Below are 25,148 nucleotides of genomic sequence, written 5' to 3'. Positions count from 1 at the left end.
AAAAATCCCAGGGCGCTGAAAAACAAAAATAAGGATGATTTGCCTGTTTACTGGATGTACAATGCAAAGGCTTGGATGACAAAAGCGCTCAATCTGGATTGGTTCAAAAACTGTTTCATCCCGGAGGTCAAGTGTTATTTGAGAGGAAAGGGACTGGACTTTAAAGTGCTTCTGCTCCTTGACAACGCCGGAGGTCACGGTAATGATTTGGCATATGATGGTGTGCAAATCGAATTTCTGCCGCCAAACACTACATCCCTGATTCAGCCCATGGACCAAGGAGTCATCCGTGCTTTCAAGGCTCTCTATACGCGCAACACCCTGCAACATCTTGTTGACGCTATGGACTCGGATCAAGATTTCTCACTGAAGGACTACTGGCGTGGATACACCATCGCATCGTGTCTCCAAAACATTCAGAGGGCCATTCAGGAAATGAAAACGGAAACTCTGAAGGCCTGCTGGAAAAAACTATGGCCAGAGGCAGTGCAAAACGCAACCGGAGGCTCGCTTGACGAGGTCCACCACTCTGCCGTAGAAACAGCTGTGAATCTGGCTAAACAGATTGGAGGAGACGGCTTTAATGACATGAGTCCGGATGACATAAACGCCCTGATTGATGGAGACGCACAGCCGCTGACCGATGCAGAGCTGGCAGAAATGACAAAGCCACAAAGCGACGATGAAAGAGAAGAGGGAGAAGAGGACACGAGAGATGAGGAGGAAGGACTAACGCTTGGTCGCTTAGCAACCATGGTGCGAATGGCCACTGAACTTAAGCGAGTAGCTGAGGAATGGGACCCTTTGATGAGCCGTTCATTACAGTTCTCCAACGTAATCGATGGTGGCATGTCGGTGTACAAGGATCTTTTTGCAAAGAAGAAAAAAGAGCGACAACAGCTGCCTATCACTATGTTCTTCTCCCGAACAAACACACCTGCACCGCGGGCTTCAGAAGAAGAGAACACTGCAGAGCGCAGTCAGGATGCAGCGGCCCAGTCTGAAGAGCAGTGAAACGGCCTACACGTGAGTCACTGTATTTGTATACAGTACATGTAATAGTTGCTAATTGTAAAAAAAAAAGTTTTCTATTTCGCGGATTTCACTTATCGCGGGTCATTTTCGGAACGTAACCCCCGCGATAAACGAGGGATTACTGTATACGTGTGTTCTCGCACGGTTCGCTCACCTCTGCCTGAACTCCTGGAACACGATGCGGTTGGGGAACCCCTGCCTGCAGATGCGGATGCCCTCCAGCACGCCGTTACACCGCAGCTGCTCCAGCACCAGGTTGGAGTCCATCTTCCCAGACTGCGGCACAGCAGCAGACTCAGCGCCTCGTCTGCACACTGCAGCTTCGGCTCTAATCGTGCACACGCATGCGTTTGAAAACCTACCCTCTTCTCGTGGTTGGGGATGATGCAGCGGACGAAGTTGGGCTGCGTGTTGTGCAGCGTGGTCATCAGCTTGCCCAGGGACTCCTTGTACAGCTGACCCACCGTGCGAAACATGCCCTTCTTGGATTTGGTTGGCGCCGAACTTTCCGACATCTTGGTCATGGTCTCCAGGCCGACCACGCGATCCGCTGACACGGGAGGGATTCAAACCGCATTTAGTTACTATGGCGACAGATGTTTTGGTTTAATGAGGCGACGTGTTCTCATCAACGGGTTCTTAGGAAATATGACCGTTAAGTTTAGACGACTAATGGTGACGGTTAAGTTTAGACGACAAAAGGTGACGGTTAAGTTTAGTCTCTAAAGGTGACGGTTAAGTTTAGTCTCTAAAGGTGACGGTTAAGTTTAGTCTCTAAAGGTGACGGTTAAGTTTAGTCTCTAAAGGTGACGGTTAAGTTTAGTCTCTAAAGGTGACGGTTAAGTTTAGTCACTTAAGGACTTGGTTCAGATCAGATGAAGGTGGTTTGTCTCGGTTCTTCCAGGACTTGAACCCCGGTTCTCCAGGTCAGAGTCCTGGTCTTGGACCCTCCTCCCTACGGGGATCTGACGCTCTGATGTCACCTGACTTCCTTCTTTGCTCCGGATGCCGTTTCTACTGTAACAAACACTCGGACAGAGGGTTAAAGAGCCAGAGTGAGGACCTGACTCGGGACTGACCGTCTTTCCACAGGTCCTGGATGAAGTTGCTGGAGGAGCTGTTGAGCAGCGTGGTCACGTTGTCGTTCAGAGGATCCATGTTCTTGGTGAGCCAGCTGGCTGCGTTGTAGTCCACCTGGAAGAGTTGGTTTGTCGGGGGTTAGTCTTTTATTTTCTGACAGTGGACAAAAGAGGATCCGGGGCCTTGGGGGAGCCTCACCTTCCCGGCGTAGTGCATCACGGTGAACATCAGTTTGTCTTTGTGCTGCTTGGGTTTGGAGAACTTGACGTGACCCGTGTGGGTGTTCAGCAGCTTGTCCACGAAGGAGACGTCGGTGGCTTTGGGGAACCAGCACTCCTCGTCCAGCAGGGCCAGGATGCCCGGAGGGTTGTTCTGCACAGGGACACATAGACTCAGATCTGAGTTATCTATCTATCTATCTATCTATCTATCTATCTATCTATCTATCTATCTATCTATCTATCTATCTATCTATCTATCTATCTATCTATCTATCTATCTATCTATCTATCTATCTATCCATCCATCCATCCATCCATCCATCCATCCATCATCTATCCATCCATCCATCCATCCATCCATCCATCATCTATCCATCCATCCATCCATCTATCTATCTATCCATCCATCCATCCATCTATCTATCTATCTATCCATCAGGTATCCATCCATCCATCTATCTATCTATCTGTCATCTATCTATCCATCCATCTATCCATCCATCCATCATCTATCCATCCATCTATCTATCTATCTATCCATCATCTATCCATCCATCCATCCATCCATCCATCCATCTGTCCAACTCAGTTTTACAGCAGATTCCCCGTCACGTCGTCCCTGTTTTCACCTTTAAATACCATAAATGTACAGTGAGACCTTCACTGCAGCTGGGATTATTCAAGACTTCACACAAATACAACTAAAAAACGTTTATAGCTTAAAGGTTTTTGGAGAATATCAGTGAGTCTCTGCTCTCCACGCAAGTCACGGCTCCTCTCTTGAGAGTTGCTGTCTCACGGCCAAGAACCTTTGTGAACAAGTGCAATTCCTAAAAAGTTGCGGATGACTGACCGGCCTCTCGATGAGCTCGATGCACGGCTGCAGGTCGAGGCCGAAGTCGATGAAGCTCCACTCGATGCCCTCCCTCTTGTACTCCTCCTGCTCCAGCACGAACATGGTGTGGTTGAAGAGCTGCTGCAGACGCTCGTTGGTGTAGTTGATGCACAGCTGCTCGAAGGAGTTGTCCTAAAGGGGGAGAAAACGGCGCCGGGTTCAGGGGCGTAGCTCAAATATGTGGGACCCCCCCCCCCCCCAGCAGAGTCCAACCATGAGGCCCCTCGCACAAACCAACATGGCCGACCACTCACTCTGCAGATTTAACCCCGGAATTCCACCAGCGACGCATTAACATGTGCCTACGTTACATTTACGTTTCAGCTCATCTTCAGCCTCTTATCCGGGGTCGGGTCTCGGGGGCAGCAGCTCCAGCAGGGGACCCCAAACTTCCCTTTCCCGGGCCACATTAACCAGCTCTAACTGGGGGATCCTGAGGCGTTCCCAGGCCAGTGTGGAGATCTAATCTCTCCACCTGGTCCTGGGTCTTCCCCGAGGCCTCCTCCCAGCTGGACGTGCCTGGAACACCTCCCTAGGGAGGCGCCCAGGGTTCATCCTTACCAGATGATCCTGAACCACCTCAACTGGCTCCTTTCAACGCAAAGGAGCAGCGGCTCTACTCCGAGTTCCTCACGGATGCTGAACTTCTCCCCCTCTCTCTAAGGGAGACTCCAGACCCCCTCCTGAGGAAACACATTTCAGACTCTTGGAACCGCAACCCGTTTGGGAGAGGTGGGCTTTAGTAAAGCACGTTTGCACGTGTACGAGCACGAGCGTGCGAACGTGTACGAGCACGAGGCCTACGGCGGTTCTGAGGTCATTTCCTGTGCGCCTGTTGGGACGTAGAAAAAAGAAGGAGGGACCATGCGCGGACATTTCAAACAATGGCGGTGAAAGGTTCACGTCGGTGTGATGCGGAGGTGGAGTGTTTACTGCAGATTTGGTCGATGAAAAGATTCAAAAACAGTCGACAAGACGCACAAAAACTCAGAGGTCTACGGAAAGATCTGGAAACAAAGCCACGCATTGCCATGACGTCATCAATGCGTGTGACGTGTTACGGCGTGATGACGTATAGGCAGCAAGAAGCATTCGCCGAGGCCCAGGTAGTGTGAGTACAAACGGGCCTGGAGGGGGGGACAAGGACCCTAAAGCACGGGGCACGGGACGGAGGCACAGTGGGAGTGCGCCCTTAGAGGGGTGATGACGTATAAGCAACAAGCAGTTGAGACGAGGCGCGGATCATTTCAGTGTGTGTGCCAACGGGCCTGGGCCCTAAAGCACGGCACCGATCACCTGGGCCCAGTGTGAGCCCTTAAAACGGCAAGTGGGCACTGCGGGAATTGTGGGGCTCCAGCCGGCGGGGCTCTGCGGTCGCTTCCCCGACGCCAGTGACACGTAAAACGGAGGCTGTGGTGTTTAAATGTTGTTGTGCGCTCGGCTTCACCTCAAAAATCTCAAAGCCGGCGATGTCCAGGATCCCCAGGAAGGACGACGACTGTCTCTTGCTCTTGTCCAGCGTCTTGTTGACCCGGGCCAGGATCCAGCGGAACAGGCGCTCGTACATCGCCTTCGCCAGAGCCTCCGTCGCAAAGTCGGCCTGCAGGAGGAGGAGGAGGATAGAGGAGGAGGAAGAGGAGGATGGAGAAAGATGTACTCTCACATGTTTTATGTTTCCAGTGTCTTTATCGTGCCGTCACTCGGTTACTGTCACCTGCTGCTTGGTCTGCGCCTTCTGCACCACCTCACGGCCCACTTTGATCCGCGGGGTGAGGACGGCCCGGGTGAAGTCGGTGACGTTGATGCCCTGCAGGTGGCACACCTTCTGGGCCGCTGATGGAGGACAAGAGATGGAGGAGGAGGAGGAGGAGGAGGAGGAGGAGGAGGAAGAGGAGAAGAAGGAGGAGAAGAAGGTCAGAGACGTTCACACATTTATTTACAGAGTTGCTGGTGTTGTTGTTGTTGCTGGTGTTGTTGTTGTTGTTGGTGTTGGTGTTGTTGCTGGTGTTATTGGTGTTTGTGTTGTTGGTGTTGTTGTTGGTGTTGCTGGTGTTGTTGCTGGTGTTGTTGCTGGTGTTGTTGTTGTTGGTGTTGGTGTTGTTGCTGGTGTTGTTGGTGTTTGTGTTGTTGTTGGTGTTGTTGCTGGTGTTGTTGGTGTTTGTGTTATTGGTGTTGTTGCTGGTGTTGTTGGTGTTGTTGCTGGTGGTGTTGGTGTTGCTGGTGTTATTGGTGTTGTTGGTGTTGTTGCTGGTGTTGTTGGTGTTGTTGCTGGTGTTGTTGGTGTTTGTGTTATTGGTGTTGTTGGTGTTGTTGTTGGTGTTGCTGGTGTTGTTGGTGTTATTGGTGTTGTTGCTGGTGTTGTTGGTGTTTGTGTTGTTGGTGTTGTTGCTGTTGTTGCTGGTGGTGTTGGTGTTGCTGGTGTTATTGGTGTTGGTGTTGTTGCTGGTGTTGTTGGTGTTTGTGTTATTGGTGTTGTTGGTGTTGTTGCTGGTGTTGTTGGTGTTGTTGCTGGTGGTGTTGGTGTTGCTGGTGTTGTTGGTGTTGTTGCTGGTGTTGTTGGTGTTGTTGGTGTTTGTGTTATTGGTGTTGTTTTTGTTGCTGGTGTTGTTGGTGTTGTTGGTGTTATTGGTGTTGTTGGTGTTGCTGGTGTTGCTGGTGTTGGTGTTGTTGCTGGTGTTGTTGGTGTTTGTGTTGTTGGTGTTGTTGCTGTTGTTGCTGGTGGTGTTGGTGTTGCTGGTGGTGTTGGTGTTGCTGGTGTTGTTGGTGTTGGTGTTGTTGCTGGTGTTGTTGGTGTTTGTGTTGTTGGTGTTGTTGCTGTTGTTACTGGTGTTGTTGGTGTTTGTGTTATTGGTGTTGTTGGTGTTGCTGGTGTTGCTGGTGTTGCTGGTGTTGTTGGTGTTGGTGTTGTTGCTGGTGTTGTTGGTGTTTGTGTTGTTGCTGGTGTTGTTGGTGTTGCTGGTGTTGTTGGTGTTATTGGTGTTGTTGCTGGTGTTGTTGGTGTTTGTGTTGTTGGTGTTGTTGCTGTTGTTGCTGGTGGTGTTGGTGTTGCTGGTGTTGTTGGTGTTGGTGTTGTTGCTGGTGTTGTTGGTGTTTGTGTTATTGGTGTTGTTGGTGTTGTTGCTGGTGTTGTTGGTGTTGTTGCTGGTGGTGTTGGTGTTGCTGGTGTTGTTGGTGTTGTTGCTGGTGTTGTTGGTGTTGTTGCTGGTGTTGTTGGTGTTGTTGCTGGTGGTGTTGGTGTTGCTGGTGTTGTTGGTGTTATTGGTGTTGTTGGTGTTGTTACTGGTGTTGTTGTTGTTGCTGGTGTTGTTGCTGGTGTTGTTGGTGTTGTTGCTGGTGTTGTTGTTGCTGGTGTTGTTGCTGGTGTTGCTGGTGTTGTTGTTGCTGGTGTTGTTGCTGGTGTTGCTGGTGTTGGTGTTGTTGCTGGTGTTGTTGCTGGTGTTGTTGGTGTTGTTGCTGGTGTTGTTGTTGTTGGTGTTGTTGCTGGTGTTGCTGGTGTTGCTGGTGTTGTTGGTGTTGCTGGTGTTGATGTTGTTGCTGTTGTTGCTGGTGTTGTTTGTGTTGCTGGTGTTGCTGTTGTTGCTGTTGTTGCTGGTGTTGCTGGTGTTGTTTGTGTTGCTGTTGTTGTTGGTGTTGTTGGTGTTGTTGGTGTTGCTGGTGTTGTTGCTTGTGGTGGTGTTGCTGGTGTCGTTAGTGCTGGTGTTGCTGTTGTTGCTGTTGTTGCTGGTGTTGTTTGTGTTGCTGGTGTTGCTGTTGTTGTTGGTGTTGTTTGTGTTGGTGTTGTTGCTGCTGTTGTTGCTGTTGTTGCTGGTGTTGTTGGTGTTGCTGGTGTTGTTGCTTGTGGTGGTGTTGTTGGTGTCGTTAGTGCTGGTGTTGCAGTAGTTGCTGTATTTGCTGCTGTTGCTGCTGGTACTGTAAATGGTCACCGGTGTTGTCGGGCATGGTCGCCTGCTCGCTGTTCCTCTCCTTCTCAAACTTGACGTTGCCGAGCTGGAGCACGGTCGACACCACCTTCAACATCCCTGCAGCGAGGACAACCGTCGCTTTACATGAGATCAATGAACACACACTGCTACACACACTTTATTTGTTATTTATTTCATGTGTTCACCTCATTTCATCTCATATTGTATTTATTTTTAATTTACTTTATTAATAATTGAATTTCTGATATTATTTAATATTCCTTTAGATCTGTTAGTGGAACATGAACGTCTCTGAAATGAAAGATCATTTAGAAAACAGTCTGAATGGACGAACAGACGTGGTTTAAGGGTGAGAGCGGTGAGAGCGGTGTGTGTGTACCGATCCTCTCCTCCTCAGTGAAGCCCATGATCTCCATGGCCTCCAGCGTCTCCACGAACATCTCATCGTCCTCCTGACCCGGGATCTCCACGTGACCCGCCACCAGGAAACGGTAGCAGCTGAAGTCCTCCAGCAGGAGCTCCTCTGCGCACACACACACACACACACACACACACACACACACACACACACACACACACACACACACACACACACACACACACACACACACACACACACACACACACACACACACACACACACACACACACACACACACACACACACACACACACACACACACACACACATGCGTGTGACGTGTTACGGCGTGCTGACGTATAGGCAGCAAGAAGCATTCTCCGAGGCCCAGGTAGAGTGAGTACAAACAGGCCTGGAGGGGGGGACAAGGACCCTAAAGCACGGGGCACGGTACGGAGGCACAGTGGAAGTGCGCCCTGAGAAGAGTTTGATGTGTGGCTCACCCTTCAGGCTGTCTTTGGCTCCGGCCACCATGTAGTAGAAGATGTGGAAGGCTCGCTCCGTGTTGCCCTGACGGATGCAGCGAGACTTCTCCAGCAGGTCTCAGGAGAGCGTTAAGGAGGTCAGTGAACAGCTCACAACAAAAGAACACTTGTTACAAACAATCTCCTCCTTTACGTGAACCTCAAAGACTTTGGTGCAACCCCGACATTTCATCGAGATTGATTTTCAGCCATTTCTAAACGTGTCCAATTCATTTCCCCTTCTCTTCCTACAGATTTTAAACAATCGTCACCAAATACGGCACAAAAACATCTCTGGATTAAACCGTAAGAAGTACTTTTTCCAGATTTTCGATGTTCCGTAGAGTTCTTTTAAAGCTGGACCTCAAAGTTGAATCTCTGTCCTTCGTAAATCTCTGGAAACATTCATCTAATCTACGTCACATCAGGCAGGTTTGATGCTGGGGACCCAATGACTGGTGTGGTATGGCCACATGGTGGCGCTATTACAACAAACGTCATATTTCAGCCCGTAAACTGTTTTTTCTCCTGGATTCTTTTGGGTCCAGATAAATCAATCCACATCACATTGTGTCCAAATCAGTTTTTTATTGTCTCTTCCGACAAATTTTGAGCAACCGTCACCAAAATTTGGTGCAAAACATCTTCGGAACAAACCGGAAAAAGTGACTATTTTAGATTTTTTTCAGAGTTTCGCTTCAGCTGACCCTACAAAACATATCATATCTCCTGAACACTTGGTGCTATTGGAACCATATTTGGTGGACACGTGTAGATTTAATGTCCGAGAGGACATGGGAAGTTTGGTGCCATTTGGTCAACAGGTGGCGCTGTTGCATTGGCCTGTAAACTGTTTTTTTCTCCTGGATTCTTTGGGTCCAGATGAATCGATCCACATCACATGAATTTTTTCACCATTTTGAGTGAATTTTGTGTCCAAATCAGTTTTTTATTGTCTCTTCAGGCAAATTTTGAGCAACCGTCATCGAATTTGGTTCAGGACACATAGAGACGAACAGAGACAGACAACCATTCACACCTACGGGTGATTTAGAGTCATCAATGAACCGAACACCTGCACGTCTTTGGACTGTGGGAGGAAACCGGAGAACCCGGAGAAAACCCACGCAGACACAGGGACAACATGCAAACTCCACACAAAAGGGCCCCAACCGGGACTCAAACCAGGAACCCTCTTGCTGTGAGGCGACCTAAGTGTCGAGTGTGAAGTCGAGCGGAGGAGAGGAACGCTCTGGTCCCGCTCTGACAGAAAAACAAGGATACAGGTGTCGATATTGGCCCCGACGATGTACCCGGTCACATCGAAGTTGAGCTTGATGAACTTCCCCTGTGGACGCAGGAGAGACGTCGTTCACCGCGGAGCGAACAGAAAAGTCACAACGCACAAACTAATGGATTTAAATAAGACGTACGAATCGTGAGGAGTTGTCGTTCTTGATGGTTTTGGCGTTTCCGAACGCCTCCAGGATGGGGTTGGCCTGCAGCAGCTGCTTCTCCAGCTCCCCCTGCAGCACAGAGTACAGCTACACTCACACACTTAATTCACCTTAAACGTCTTTATTCTAACACTTCACGACTCTTATTTGTTACTCTGCACATTTATATTATTAAAAAACATGTAATATTATTGGTTAAAATATCCACAGACGTATATAAAGTCATTTAAATGACATTAAAGTGATAAAGCTTCTACTTTAAATACATTTTTAATGCTGATACTTGAGTTTTACTTATGATTTATTTAGATTCATATAATTACTTGTGTTTTTACGCTGTAGTACGGAGGCCGTAAGCTGCCAAAATAAAATAAATAATGATAAAATAAAAATTAGATTAAATTAAATACCTATAGTATAAAATGAAGTAAAAAAATATAAATAAAGTAGAAAATACAATTATATAAACATAGTAAATCACTTAAATGAATGAAATGAATGAACATGTCATTAAATTTACCAAAAGTATATTAATAATAATATTAAAAATAAACATATGTGTTAATTAACAGATAAAATGGGACTTAAAATGTAAAAACAATAAAAAAATAAACAAATAAATACATTTTCATGCTAATACTTTAGTTTTACTTGATAAATAAAAAATAAATAATGATAAAATAAAAATTAGATTAAATTAAATACCTATAGAATAAAATAAAGGAATAAATATATAAATAAAATATAAAATACAACTATACAAAAGTAATAAATGAATGAAATGAATGAATATTTCATTAAATTTACCCAAAATATATAAATAATAATATTAAAAATAAAGGTAGGTGTTAATTAACAGATAAAATGTGACTTAAAATGTAAAAACAATAAAAAAAAAAATAAATAAATACATTTTCATGTTGATACTTTAGTTTTACATAATAAATAAATAAAAAATAGATTAATTAAATTAAGATTTGATTAAATTAAATCCCTATAGTATAAAATAAGGTAAATAAATATAAATAAAGTAGAAAATACGACTATAAAAACATAATAAATTACTGAAATGAATGAATATTTTTACTCACGTAGGCCAGAGATCCAGTCTGCTGCGGCTGCAGGAACAAAAACAGGTTACAGACGTTTTCATTTATTTCTGCACATTTAATTCTGCACATTTAATTCTGCACATTTAATCCCCTAAAACTCGCTCCTCACATCGTCGAGCGTCGATAATGTGGCGAAACAAACCACAGATATTTCTTCTTCTGCTGAACGAAAAAGCAGCTGGAACTTTGCATCAGTGATGTTTTAGGAACATTTTTATCAAATCTGCTTTTTAGTTTTTACCAAATGTGCCCAAAACATTTATACACAGTAGATCAGAGGCGTCAAACTCCAGCTCACAGTGGGACAAGTTTAAACACTGGGACAAAGATGATGCATCCGTCCCCGTGCTTTAGGGTCCTTGTCCCCCCCTCCAGGCCCGGTTGCACTCACACTGGTCAAAGGAACTAGACTTTAGCCGTGAGTTTAAAGCACAAACACGTCTACTTTTCTATTAACAAACATGAGCATCCGTGCTACCAGTCTCTGCAGACACACTTAGGGCGCCCTAACACTGTGCCTCCGTACCGTGCCCCAGCACGTTCCACTGCTAAAGTCTGGTTCCTTTGACCAGTGTGAGTGCAACCGTACCACGCCTAGGAGCGGCACGCTTGCCGTCCACGGCCCGTTTGGGAGAGGTGGGCTTTAGTAAAGCACGTTTGCACGTGTACGAGCACGAGCGTGTGCACGTGTACGAGCACGAGGCCTACGGCGGTTCTGAGGTCATTTCCTGTGCGCCTGTTGGGACGTAGAAAAAAGAAGGAGGGACCATGCGCGGACATTTCAAACAATGGCGGTGAAAGGTTCACGTTGGTGTGATGCGGAGGTGGAGTGTTTACTGCAGATTTGGTCCATGAAAAGATTCAAAAACAGTCGACAAGACGCACAAAAACTCAGAGGTCTACGGAAAGATCTGGAAACAAAGCCACGCATCGCCATGACGTCATCAATGCGTGTGACGTGTTACGGCGTGATGACGTATAGGCAGCAAGAAGCATTCTCCGAGGCCCAGGTAGTGTGAGTACAAACGGGCCTGGAGGGGGGGGACAAGGACCCTAAAGCACGGGGCACGGGACGGAGGAACAGTGGGAGGGCGCCCTAAGTTTGTCAGATTTGGCCCACGGGCCTGAGTTTGACCCCCCTGACGTAGATGACGCAGACGTTTGCACTCACAGCATTTGCTTCCTTCTTGCCCTTGTGTGAGGAGGCGACGACGGCCAGGTACTGAATGACCTTCTTGGTGTTTTCTGTCTTTCCAGCTCCAGACTCACCTCTGCAGGAGGGAAGAGGGGTGGAGAAAAGAGGGGAAGAGAAAAGAGGGGAAGAGAAAAGAGGAGGAGAGGAGAAAAGAGGGGAGGAGAAAAGAGGGGAGGAGAAAAGAGGGGGGGAGAAAAGAGGGGAGGAGAAAAGAGGGGGGAGAAAAGAGGAGGAGAGGAGAAAAGAGGAGGAGAGGAGAAAAGAGGAGGAGAGGAGAAAAGAGGAGGAGAGGAGAAAAGAGGGGAGGAGAAAAGAGGAGGAGAGGAGAAAAGAGGAGGAGAGGAGAAAAGAGGAGGAGAGGAGAAAAGAGGAGGAGAGGAGAAAAGAGGAGAAACTGGTTTAAGTCCCAGAGAATGAACGTAAGTGACGGACAGGTGTGTGTGTGTGATGGAAAATGGTAAAAAGTGTGTGTGTGTGTGTGTGTGTGTGTGTGTGTGTGTGTGTGTGTGTGTGTGTGTGTGTGTGTGTGTGTGTGTGTGTGTGTGTGTGTGTGTGGACTCACGTGCAGAGAATAGACTGATCCTCGCGGTCTGTGGAGAGAGAGAGAGAGAGAGAGAGAGAGAGAGAGAGAGAGAGAGAGAGAGGGAGAGAGAGAGAGAGAGAGAGAGAGAGAGAGAGAGAGAGAGAGAGAGAGAGAGAGAGAGAGAGAGAGAGAGAGAGAGAGGGAGAGAGAGAGAGAGAGAGAGAGAGAGAGAGAGAGAGAGAGAGAGAGAGAGAGAGAGAGAGATGTTAAAACGGGGGAAATAATGTCGACTGAGCCGAACTAAAGCTTGAACATGAACTCTGGAGCTCCGCAGAAGTCGCTCGGGGGGAGATTAGCCTCCATCACTGGTGTGCTCTAAAAATAGCAGGTGGGTGCCGGGCTCCCCCGCTGTAATCCCGTCTCCCTGCTCCATGTATGGCCGTCCTGGGGCCCGATGGAAAGTACGGGGTTGTTCTGAGGTCACGGCGGCACGCTCCAGGGCTTCAGCCCGGGCGGCCACCTTCGACTTTGGTTTGGAAGCTTCCTTCTGCTGACTGTGTGTGTGTGTGTGTGTGTGTGTGTGTGTGTGTGTGTGTGTGTGTGTGTGTGTGTGTGTGTGTGTGTGTGTGTGTGTGTGTGTGTGTGTGTGTGTGTGTGTGCAGAGGCGGATTAGTGCACAGGCTGCAGCCTAGGGGCCCCGGGTGTGCAGGTGCCATCATGGTGCCGGGTTCAGAAGGCGTCGTTCGTGCACTTTTTCCAATGCAAAATCCTAGCACGTTTAGGTTGCACTCCCACTGTGCCTCCGTACCGTGCCCCAGGACGTTTCACGGTTAAAGTCTGGTTCCTTTGACCAGTGTGAGAGCAACCGTACCGCGTCTAGGAGCGGCACGCTTGCCGTCCACGGCCCGTTTGGGAGAGGTGGGCTTTAGTAAAGCACGCTTGCACGTGTACGAGCACGAGCGTGCGCACGTGTACGAGCACGAGCGTGCGCACGGCGGTTCTGAGGTCATTTCCTGTGCGCCTGTTGGGACGTAGAAAAAAGAAGGAGGGACCATGCGCGGACATTTCAAACAATGGCGGTGAAAGGTTCACGTTGGTGTGATGCGGAGGTGGAGTGTTTACTGCAGATTTGGTCGATGAAAAGATTCAAAAACAGTCGACAAGACGCACAAAAACTCCGAGGTCTACGGAAAGATCTGGAAACAAAGCCACGCATCGCCATGACGTCATCAATGCGTGTGACGTGTTACGGCGTGATGACGTATAGGCAGCAAGAAGCATTCTCCGAGGCCCAGGTAGTGTGAGTACAAACGGGCCTGGAGGGGGGGACAAGGACCCTAAAGCACGGGGCACGGGACGGAGGAACAGTGGGAGTGCGCCCTTAAACAGGCGAGCGCTGCAGAACCGTGCCGGGCCGCTAACAGATACCGTGACTTAAGCGCTGCCTTTACTCTTTGGCGTGGTGCAGGTCGCAGCGGTCACCTTGCATCATGTTCCTGTAGGCGTTGTCTGTGATGGAGTAGATGTGCGGCGGCACCTCGTGGCGTTTCTTGCCCTTGTACATCTCGATGATCTTCTCAGAGTAGATGGGCAGCATCTTGTAGGGGTTCACCACCACGCAGAACAGCCCCGAGTACGTCTGTGAGCGAAGACACAGAGGAAATCAACACCATAATAACAATAATAATAAGAATAATAAGAATAATCAACATTCCCTGGTTTCTCCTGGATCGTGTTCTATGTTTTCCAGGAATCCAAGTTGTGATTATGTGCTTATTTATTTAATCAAAACGTGTGTTAAAGTGTCCTCTAGGAGCCAAAACGTGTGTTAAAGTGTCCTCTAGGAGCATAAACGTGTGTTAAAGTGTCCTCTAGGAGCATAAACGTGTGTTAAAGTGTCCTCTAGGAGCATAAACGTGTGCTAAAGTTTCCTCTAGGAGCATAAACTAGTGCTAAAGTGTCCTCTAGGAAGCAAAAACGTCTGTTAAAGTGTCCTCTAGGAGCCTAAACATGTGTTAAAGTGTCCTCTAGGAGCATAAACGTGTGTTAAAGTGTCCTCTAGGAGCATAAACGTGTGTTAAAGTGTCCTCTAGGAGCATAAACGTGTGCTAAAGTTTCCTCTAGGAGCATAAACTAGTGCTAAAGTGTCCTCTAGGAAGCAAAAACGTCTGTTAAAGTGTCCTCTAGGAGCCTAAACATGTGTTAAAGTGTCCTCTAGGAGCATAAACGTGTGTTAAAGTGTCCTCTAGGAGCATAAACGTGTGTTAAAGTGTCCTCTAGGAGCATAAACTAGTGCTAAAGTGTCCTCTAGGAGCATAAACTAGTGCTAAAGTGTCCTCTAGGAGCCAAAACATGTGCAAAAGTGCCCTCTAGGAAGCATATCCACCTGTAGTGTCTCCCTTGCTCAGCTCATTTTGTGTCAACATACTTAAAACTCAACCAACACATACTTAAACCTTAAATCCACATAAACACAACTCTCAAACTGCAACAATATACAAAAAAACTCATATTATTGCTCAAAAGTTTAAACTGCAGCTCGTTGTATTTAGATTTACGCTGCTGTGGATGAGTTATGATCATCTCCAGAGGGTCACAGCTCATCTTCAGAGTGTTTTCTTTATGATACGTCTGCTCATATATGGAGAGGAGGGCTCAGCTCTGAGCTTCCTGTCATATCCGTGGCAGTCTGTAATAAATGCATCAGTTTGACGTCCCGTACCTTATTAGACTCTGTGAGACGGACTGAAATAATATAAGTTATTATATATATCAGTATAAGCTGCTGATCCTAAAACAAGGACATGTGAACGTGGAGGGGTTTGTGAGGAGCTTAAGAGACATTTCCGTCCTTATATTTAGCTTTAGGTTCATCCAGCGATGTTTGTGTGCAGGCTTTTAGAGCTGGAGAACGCAGAGTCGTCCACAAATCACAACACTTTTTAAATTAAATATTCACTTTTTATTTTGAAGTTGTGACGTTGAACTGAAGGTTTATAGTTCAGGGATTCGACCCCTTGGTGAAAAAAGTGTGCTAAAGTGCCCTCTAGGAGCCAAAATGTGTGCGCAAGTGTCCTCTAGGAGCCAAAACATGTGCTAAAGTGTCCTCTAGGAGCATAAACGTGTGTTAAAGTGTCCTCTAGGAGCCAAAACATGTGCTAAAGTGTCCTCTAGGAGCATAAACGTGTGTTAAAGTGTCCTCTAGGAGCCAAAACATGTGCTAAAGTGTCCTCTAGGAGCCAAAACATGTGCTAAAGTGCCCTCTAGGAGCCAAAACGTGTGCTAAAGTGTCCTCTAGGAGCATAAACGTGTTAAAGTGTCCTCTAGGAGCCAAAACGTGTGCTAAAGTGTCCTCTAGGAGCATAAACGTGTTAAAGTGTCCTCTAGGAGCCAAAACGTGTGTTAAAGTGTCCTCTAGGAGCATAAACGTGTTAAAGTGTCCTCTAGGAGCATAAACATGTGCTAAAGTGTCCTCTAGGAGCCTAAACGTGTGTTAAAGTGTCCTCTAGGAGCCTAAACGTGTGTTAAAGTGTCCTCTAGGAGCCTAAACGTGTGTTAAAGTGTCCTCTAGGAGCCTAAACGTGTGTTAAAGTGTCCTCTAGGAGCATAAACGTGTGTTAAAGTGTCCTCTAGGAGCCTAAAGGTGTGCTAGAGTGCCCTCTTCAGTAGCGAGGACGAGCTATATGTGCCCTTTTTTCCTTTACGGTTAGAGATACCTATATCCTGTGTGTGTGTGTGTGTGTGTGTGTGTGTGCTGCTCACATAGATGAGGCTGGAGAAGTATCTCTCCCGCAGGTTCTGGAGGACGGAGGCTTCGTTGAGGAAGGTGAGGGCGGCCATGTCCTCCACCTTACTGAACTTGGGCGGGTTCATCTTCTGGATGTCGTCTTTGTTCACCGTCACTTTCTGACCGTTAGAGAGCTGCACCACCACCTGAGACACACACACACACACACACACACACACACACACACACACACACACACACACACACACACACACACACACACACACACACACACACACACACACACACACACACACACACACACACACACACACACACACACCTATTAAAGGGTGACGTCGTAAAACGTAACACAGCATCACGCAGAGATGGCGTGAACCTGCTGTGACATCATCGCGGCGTGCATTACCTCCTCGCCCTTCTCCTCCTTCACGCTGGCGGCCTCGAAGCCCTCCCTCTCCGACGGTATCCACACCATCTTCTTGGCCGACCAATCGGCTTGCACCACCCCGCTGTTGCGGAAGTCGTTATCCAGGAAGAGGAACTTGCTGTCGTCGGGCGCCGGGTCAGCCATGTCGGGCGCGTCACCGTTGGCGGTTGAAGCGACCTGAGGTGCAGCTGCAGCGGCAGCGGCGTCGGAGAGGATCACCGGAGGCTCAGAGGCGGTGGAGCTGACTTCTGGGGCGTCACTGGCAACGGGGTCGGCGTCTGGTGGCTCGATGGGAGTCGGGTTGACCTCTGACCTCTGGTTGACCTCTGACCTCTGGTTGACCTCTGACCTGCGACACATTTCGTGCAGTTTTTACACAAACAGGATACAACAGGAGCTTCAGAGGTGACGGTAAAATGGACACGCTAGCTGTTTCCAGTCTTAATGCTAAGCTAGGCTAAGCTAAGCTAAGCTAACGGCTACAGGTGGTATTTAACGTACAAACACAATTTAATTCAAAGGTGTTTCAAACTGAAAAATAATGTGTTTTTTAAACATTAAAGCATTCAAACACGTTCAAACACACAGAAATAAATGTACTTAGTATTTATTAACAAATTAAGTGAAAATTAGCAGCAAAAATAAAGAAATAACACTCATGTAAAGTGCAAACAGATGTTCAGAGGTGACACGCTAGCTGTTTCCACCTGTTTCCAGGCTTTATGCTAAGCTAAGCTAAGCTAAGCTAAGCTAACTACTATAGGTGATCAGAGATCCAGTTGATTCCTGAGCGTATCGACCGATACCTGATACTGATCCTGCTGTTTAACAACAAACGAACACAGATATAAATGTACTTAATATTACTTTTTAACAAATTAAGTGTGCATTAGCAGCAAAAAGAAAGAAATAACACTCATGTAAAGTGCAAACAGATATTTTAAATGTGTTTTAAAACCCTAACCGGTGTCACAAACACAGAATTAACGTGTTCGGCCTCATTCATCTCTACTGTAACGTGAAATTGAGCAGAATATTGGACCTTAAACGAGTTAACTCCTTAACAAAGTCTGGTGAAAAGTCTTAAGAAGTGCAGAAGAAAGTAAACTTCAAATAAAAAAAGAGAAACTTTACCTTCTTTAAAACATTCACGCCTAATTTAGCAACATTTAAAGTGAAAGTGTGCTGGAAAACACCTTCAGTGAATATGTTTTTAGGAGTTTAACACTCAGAACTCGTCCCCGGTGGATCAGATTTGACTCACGGAGCTAAACCGTCGTCGCGTTTTGGCAAAATGAAAAAGCAGAAGAGGATAAAACCCCCTCTCGCGCGCCTCGGCCACTTTGCATGGCTCACATTTGGTTTCTGGTGGCAGATAAGGTGCGTTTCCCTGGAGCTTTTTGCAAAGAGCTACTTACTCCCTTATCGCCGTCCCTGCCTCTTGGTGCAGCTTTGAGCCCCCGTAGAACAGCAGCAGGCAATAAAACATGAAAAGCAGCACACAGATAACCCCTATAGTCAAAGGAGCCGGCTGCCACGCTGGGATGCCCATGTTTGGCTCAGCCTTTGCTCCTGGTAGCCCTTGGTAGCCCAAAGAGGGATGCTACGGGACTTAGCCCGCGTGCTACCTTATAAGGTGCAGCTCCGTGTGTCTCCAGCCAAGCTTACCGTTTACACCAAAATGGTGACATGTCCTAAGGTGCATCCATGTGTGGCCGCCAGCACACACACACACACACACACACACACACACACACACACACACACAACAGTGCAGGTGTGTGCAGCTGAAGATTTCCCACACATTTACTGCTTTAAATGAATGTCAACACACCTTATTAGATTTAAAAAAACATCATTTTAACAGTTTAAAACATGCAACAGGCTATAAAGTTTCTTTTTAATATCAATTTCTCACTTTTCAGCAGCAGAAATTAACATTTGGGCTGTTAGAGTGACAGAAATGTGACTTTTCGCTGCTTTTTAAAGTTGTTTTTTCACCTTTAAATAATAAAAATTGCATTTAAAGCTGATTAAAAAGCAGATTTAATGCATGGAAGTTGTAATAGCCTCTACTTTCCCCTTGTATTAAAGTGATAAAGCCTTTGTACTCACTGTGCAGCGCTTCAGCCCTCGGTGCAGGATGGAGGCTCAGCGATCCCGTCAGGTAACTGGACGGATGATGGGGATGTGGTCCTCTCCTCCCTCCACACTATTTAAACCGGCCCGGGACACCTGGGGGCGGAGCAGCAGCGCCAGCTCGTGTCCAAAGTTGGCAGCAGCCACCATCAAGGACACCCAACCGGCCAATCACAGCAGGAGGAGAGGCGTGATCGCCCTGCCTTTCAAATTAAAAGCTTTGGATTTATACACAGCTGTAAAGTGGATCCGTTCTGTTACGTTACTTAAATATAAAACATCTGAATTCATATGTAACAGAATATAATAGAAGTCAGTCAGCGGCCACTTTATTAGGTACACCTGTCCACCTGCTCGTTAATGCAGATTTCTAATCAGCCAATCACATTCAGGCGTGTGCGTGTGTGTGTGTGTGTGTGTGTGTGTGTGTGTACGTTCATCCAGAGAGCGTCAGTTCTGTTGATGCCAGAGGTCAGAGGAGAACGGACACACTGGGGTGAGCTCCTCCTCCTCTTCCTACTCCTCCTCCCTCTTCCTCCTCCTCTTGTCCTCCTCTTCTTCCCCCTCCTCCTCCTCTTCCTTCTCCTCTTCTTCGTCCTCTTATCTTCTTCCTCCTCCTCCCTCTTCCTCTTGTCCTCCTCCTCTTCCCCCTCCTCCTCGTCCTCTTCTTCGTCCTCCTCCCCCCCTCATCCTCTTCCTTCTCCTCTTCTTCCTCTTGTCCTCCTCCTCTTCCCCCTCCTCCTCGTCCTCTTCTTCGTCCTCCTCCCCCCCTCATCCTCTTCCTTCTCCTCTTCTTCCTCTTGTCCTCCTCCTCTTCCCCCTCCTCCTCGTCCTCTTCTTCGTCCTCCTCCCTCTCCTCCTCTTCCTTCTCCTCTTCTTCCTCCTCCTCTTCCTCCTCCTCCCCCCCTCATCCTCTTCCTTCTCCTCTTCTTCCTCTTGTCCTCTTCCTCCTCTTCTTCCCCCTCCTCCTCCCTCTCCTTTTGTTCTTTGGGAGCAAATGCCTCGTTGATGCCAGAGATCAGAGGAGAATGGCCAACCTACAGTAGCTGCACCCAACAACAGACAACCCTGGCAACCAGCAACGCCCAACGCTTTTGGCTGCTACCATGGAAACACAACAGGACAGGAAGTCATTGTCAAACCCGTCAAAAACATTAAAAAAATAATTCAGACTAAATATATTTTTTTTAAATGGTAAAGCAAAACTTTCATTCTGTTCCCTCCAAACGACCCGTGGGTGGATTATTATAATTATTATTTTTTAAACTATAACTTTTAATAAAGATTCTACATATTTAACCTTTAAGCCAATTTTGAGTTTGATATATTTTATTTATTTTTTAAACATTTTTCAGGACTCATTCCTTTTTTTGAATGTATTATTATTCTTTTTGATTATTTAATTTAACTTATTATTATTATTAATTATCATTATTATTATTTTAATTGAATTTATTAGGACTCTATCCTTTTTTAAATGTATTATTATTTTTATTATTATCATTATTATTATTAATAATATTTTAATTTAATTTATTAGGACTCTTTCCTGCAGTACTAGTCTATGTTCTACTTTTATTTTGAAATCTTAAAAGTTTAAGCAAACTTTTGATCACGCTGGCTTGCCGTAGTTGTCTCGTTTCCATGGCGACCGTAACAACTAAACGTCAAACGTCTTAATTTAAAACAACAACAACAACAACAACAACAGTCTCGTGACTAAAAGTCAAATGTCTGCAGACTCGGACCCTCCGGAGCAGGAGGACCTTGAGAAATGTTTCACCGTGTTTGACGGCTCCTCCCCGGAGGACGTGTCTCACGCCCGGCAGCTCTGGAGCTCGCTGTCCCTGCTGCCTCCGCTCGAGTCCCGGCTGGTGTCCGCAGACATCCGCCAGAGACTCCCGGTGTCCCGGCCGCCGCAGCCACCGCCGCAGCGCAGCAGCAGCGCCCCCGGTCCCAGACACTTCCTCCCCGCCCCGGTGCCTCCGAGCGTGGAGGCTCTCCGGCAGAGACGGGAGGAGAGGCAGCGGTACGCGGCCATGGCCGACCAGAGGAGGGAGATCCTGGCTCTGCTGCGGAGGCAGAGGGAGCAGCGGGTCCGGAAGGAGCTGCTGTCTGCGGGCTTCAGACCGAAGCCGAGGGTCCGCGGAGAGAAAGCGCTGCAGCGGCACAAACAGTCTGAGGCGGAGCAGCTGCAGGTGGAGGTGGAGCAGGTGGAGCAGCTGCAGTAAAAAGACCTGCAAAGGATTTAAAAACACTTTCATTATTGACTCTTTTTAAAGCTTCTCAACTCTATGAAGCCTGCTACTTTCCAGGGGCGGATTAAGGTGGTGAGGGGCCCGGGGCTCCTGTTAGTTTGGGCCCCCCCACTTTATTATCATGCTCGAAACCTTTAAAAAAATGTCTGTAACTTTAAAAAATCCCGTTAATTTATGATTTTTCATCTGTAGATCTTGGTCCTGGTGTTCTTTCAGTCGCTGTACTTTGTGGTAACCATAGTAACGACAAATCTGACCTGAACCCGGACACATGACGGCAGCTGATTGGGTAAATGAGTCCCATATTTACCAAATTAATGTTTCTAAGGGATCCAACAGGAGGAAAGTTGTTTTTCCAGTGTAGTAAATTTAAAAAAAATGCAGTGGTCTGGCACACCTGACCCTGTACACCTGGGGCCCCTTCACACCTGGGCCCCTGCAATGCTATACTATACTTAACTATGCTATGCTATACTACACCACACTATGCTAGACTATACTATAAATATGACTATTCTAGGCTATGCTATACTATAAATACTACACTATACTAGAATATAATATGCTAGGATAGAATATACTACACTATGCTATACTGAACTATGCTAGACTATATGCTAGGCTATACTATGCTATAGTATAAATACTACTACGCTAGGCTGTACTACACCATACTATACTACATTATGCTAGGCTAGACTGTAGGCTAGGGTACACTATACTATGCTAGGCTATACATACTACAATGCTAGGCTATACTATACTAGGCTAGACTATATGCTAGGCTATACTATACTAGGCTAGACTATATGCTAGGCTATACTATACTAGGCTAGACTATATGCTAGGCTATACTATACTAGGCTAGACTATATGCTAGGCTATACTATGCTATAGTATAAATACTACTACGATAGGCTATACTATACTACACTATGCTAGACTCTACTCTAAATAATACTATGCTAGGCTATACTATGCTAGGCTAGACTATATGGAAAGGTACCTATGTTCCCTGGACGGGGATGACCCCATACTAAACTATACTAAACTATACTAAACTAAACTGTACTAAACTATATAAGTGAGTATGTGTCTGACATGGTCGTGAGCTTCATGCGTGGAAGAGAAACTTCCGTCCTGACCTGATTCTATCAGTCATTGGAGTTCATCGACTGCAAACCGCACGTTTTAGATTTGAACCGTCTCAACCTGCTCTTTTTTGAGCCGGGGTACGAACGTGAACTGGAACAGTGTGATTCATGTTCACTTCGTCCTGGTGTCGGCTGGAGACGGGACGCAGCAGCCTGCCTCCAACAGCGTTACGTAACCTGAAGTGAAGCCTGTGCGGATATTCAAATTCCAAATATGCGGTGAAGCCCCGACCATAATAGGATAAAACGAGGCCTGCTGACTGTTGACTTTAGCTAATTTGGTTAAAGCCTTCGAAGCACAGAGAGCACACAGAAGCCTGCCACGTCGAAGCGCTCTTTGACCTTCACGACCTCCAGTATCTCTGTAATTCACCCTTAAGCAGCTTTAGAGTGATCCTCCACCTTAAATCCATCCAACGATCCACTCCTGCGCTGACTCGGCTGAATTTACAGTCAGAATTACTCACGGTGGAGAAAAGCATTCTTTAATCGTTCCATCCTTTTAAAGCACGCGTCTGGGAAACGCTGTATTTCATCCATATCTCAGGCAACCGCATGAAATACAAACCTATACTGAATTTATCTCACAAGAGTATGTGTGTGTGTGTGTGTGTGTGTGTGTGTGTGTGTGTGTGTGTGTGTGTGTGTGTGTGTGTGTGTGTGTGTGTGTGTGTGTGTGTGTGTGTGTGTGTGTGTGTGTGTGTGTGTGTGTGTGTGTGTGTGTGTGTGTGTGTGTGTGTGTGTGTGTGTGTGTGTGATGTTCCTCCTTTAATGTTAGAAACACATCAATGAGCGTTTCAAACACGACTGAATAACGAGATGAGAAGAAACTGAATCAGCATTTTTTTCATCTTAAAAACCTTAAAAGCTTCACTCTCATGAAAGACTACGGAGAATATAATGTGAGCTTGTAATCATTAGTTTTCTTTTTTACTCATTTCATCCTGTTTTTGCCTCCGCACTGCAGTCCCAAGTGACCCGTATCTAAGGGTGCACTCCCACTGTCCGTCCGTCCCGTGCCCGAGTCAGTTCAAGGGTAAAGTCTGGTTCCTTTGACCAGTGTGAGTGCAACCGTACCACGGCCCGTTTGGGAGAGGTGGGCATTTGTAAAGCACGTGTGCACATGTACTCTCTAAGGGAGACTCCAGACCCCCTCCTGAGGAAACACATTTCACACGCTTGGACCTGGACCTGGTTCTTTGGGTCCTGACCCAGCTTTCAGGACCACAGGTGAGGGTAGGAACCAGGACTGAGCGGTAGATCCAGAGCTTTGCCTTCCGCTGCTCCGATTCTCCCGCAAGTCTGAGTCTGAGTCTAAGTCTGAGTATTTATATACGACTGTTTGTTTGATGCGGATGTGAAGTGTTTACTGCAGATTTGGTTGGATGAAATGTTCAAAAACAGTCGGACAAAACTAAATCTTAGGGCGCACTCCCACTGTGCCTCCGTACCGTGCACAAACAGGTTTCACGGCTAAAGTCTGGTTCCTTTGACCAGTGTGAGTGCAACCGTACCAAGTCTAGGAGTGGCACGCTTGCCGTCCACGGCCCGTTTGGGAGAGGTGGGCTTTAGTAAAGCACGTTTGCACGTGTACGAGCACGAGCACGAGCGTGCGCACGTGTACGAGCACGAGGCCTACGGCGGTTCTGAGGTCATTTCCTGTGCGCCTGTTGGGACGTAGAGAAAAGAAGGAGGGACCATGCGCGGACATTTCAAACAATGGCGGTGAAAGGTTCACGTTGGTGTGATGCGGAGGTGGAGTGTTTACTGCAGATTTGACGTGTTACGGCGTGATGACGTATAGGCAGCAAGAAGCATTCTCCGAGGCCCAGGTAGTGTGAGTACAAACGGGCCTGGAGGGGGGGACAAGGACCCTAAAGCACGGGGCACGGGACGGAGGCACAGTGGGAGGCACGCTTAGGCTCCGTTAGGCTCCGATGTTCTATTATTATAAAGAACCTACAACAAAAGCATAATCATAGTCAGGGGTTCAATGCTAAAAGCCTGGTCCCCAGAAGAAAACGTTTGCATCGAACATTTCTTCAAATCCAGAAACATTGATATGAAGTGTTGGCATTCATTATTTTTAGTCATTTTGCATCATTTTGTGGTGGTTTTGCATCTATTTTTAGTCATTTTGCATCTTTTATAATAATTATGTACTATTGTTTTATTTTAATGCATTTTACATCCAATGGCAAAGCGGAATCAATTTATTAACTGAATGAATTATTATTATTGTTCATCCTTTTGTGCTGAAGGTCGGTGCAATGATCAGAGTCGCCATAAGGGGTCAGTAAAAGCTCATTTATGGACTCATGGAAGATGATTTTATGTATTTTATGTATTTTGTGACAAATAAAAAGGTGGATTGAAACTGTAAACTGGTGTCTGTGTGTGTGTGTGTGTGTGTGTGTGTGTGTGTGTGTGTGTGTGTGTGTGTGTCACCCCTGAGCGCACGTGTGTTGTCCGAGCCTCTCTCCTCAGGCTGAAAACAGATCTGTGTAATATCTGTACTCCAGCTGCTGCTCGCTCACTCTGATGCTCTCCATCATGTGAGGGACGGCAGCTCGGGGGGGGGGGGGGGGGGGGGGGGGGATGCTCCTGATGTTTAAGTGACGTTTGGTGCGGAGCCTCTGGAGCCTCTGGAGCCTGTGGAGCCTCTGGAGCCCTGACGCAGAGCTGATCAGATGGATGTTCAGCTGCACGCGTGGCCCCGTCTCTTCTGTTCGGCTGTGGGCGTCTGGGACTAACTAACTAAACTTAAACGTCACCTTTAAGCTAAACTTAACCATCACCTTTAGAGACTAAACTTAACCGTCACCTTTAGAGACTAAACTTAACCGTCACCTTTAGAGACTAAACTTAACCGTCACCTTTAGAGACTAAACTTAACCGTCTCCTTTAGTGTCTAAACTTAACCGTCACCTTTAGAGACTAAACTTAACCGTCCACTTTAGAGACTACACTTAACCGTCACCTTTAGAGACTAAACTTAACCGTCACCTTTAGAGACTAAACTTAACCGTCTCCTTTAGTGTCTAAACTTAACCGTCACCTTTAGAGACTAAACTTAACCGTCCACTTTAGAGA

General features: G+C 46.9%; 2 protein-coding genes across 2 annotated transcripts in view; one reads left to right on the top strand and one right to left on the bottom strand.

Annotated features, from left to right (window-relative positions):
• The window catches only part of LOC310959347 (uncharacterized protein), a gene marked incomplete at both ends in the record, with an annotated part of 38,236 nt that extends 21,588 nt beyond the window's left edge, over nucleotides 1-16,648 (bottom strand). The window contains 18 exons of the mRNA XM_083930652.1: nucleotides 1,190-1,311; nucleotides 1,398-1,585; nucleotides 2,115-2,229; nucleotides 2,314-2,487; nucleotides 3,190-3,363; nucleotides 4,679-4,831; nucleotides 4,946-5,064; nucleotides 7,155-7,250; nucleotides 7,534-7,677; nucleotides 8,019-8,117; nucleotides 9,324-9,387; nucleotides 9,473-9,565; nucleotides 10,588-10,614; nucleotides 11,780-11,879; nucleotides 12,366-12,393; nucleotides 13,809-13,965; nucleotides 16,089-16,259; nucleotides 16,484-16,648. Of these exons, the coding sequence (XP_083786778.1) occupies nucleotides 1,190-1,311; nucleotides 1,398-1,585; nucleotides 2,115-2,229; nucleotides 2,314-2,487; nucleotides 3,190-3,363; nucleotides 4,679-4,831; nucleotides 4,946-5,064; nucleotides 7,155-7,250; nucleotides 7,534-7,677; nucleotides 8,019-8,117; nucleotides 9,324-9,387; nucleotides 9,473-9,565; nucleotides 10,588-10,614; nucleotides 11,780-11,879; nucleotides 12,366-12,393; nucleotides 13,809-13,965; nucleotides 16,089-16,259; nucleotides 16,484-16,648 (2,189 nt within the window). The remainder of the gene's footprint in view (nucleotides 1-1,189; nucleotides 1,312-1,397; nucleotides 1,586-2,114; nucleotides 2,230-2,313; nucleotides 2,488-3,189; nucleotides 3,364-4,678; nucleotides 4,832-4,945; nucleotides 5,065-7,154; nucleotides 7,251-7,533; nucleotides 7,678-8,018; nucleotides 8,118-9,323; nucleotides 9,388-9,472; nucleotides 9,566-10,587; nucleotides 10,615-11,779; nucleotides 11,880-12,365; nucleotides 12,394-13,808; nucleotides 13,966-16,088; nucleotides 16,260-16,483) is intronic.
• A 3,725-nt stretch (nucleotides 16,649-20,373) lies between these two features.
• Nucleotides 20,374-20,874, top strand: hoatz (HOATZ cilia and flagella associated protein; the record flags this gene model as incomplete). The annotated part of the gene is made up of 1 exon (XM_083931193.1): nucleotides 20,374-20,874. One exon carries the CDS (start codon nucleotides 20,374-20,376, stop codon nucleotides 20,872-20,874), a length of 501 nt encoding a protein of 166 aa, XP_083787319.1.
• Between the last annotated feature and the right edge of the window lie 4,274 nt (nucleotides 20,875-25,148).

Source organism: Echiichthys vipera, assembly GCF_963691815.1.
Source record: "Echiichthys vipera genome assembly, chromosome: 17".
NCBI lineage: Eukaryota > Metazoa > Chordata > Actinopteri > Perciformes > Trachinidae > Echiichthys > Echiichthys vipera.
This window is presented reverse-complemented; position numbering and strand designations above follow the sequence as displayed.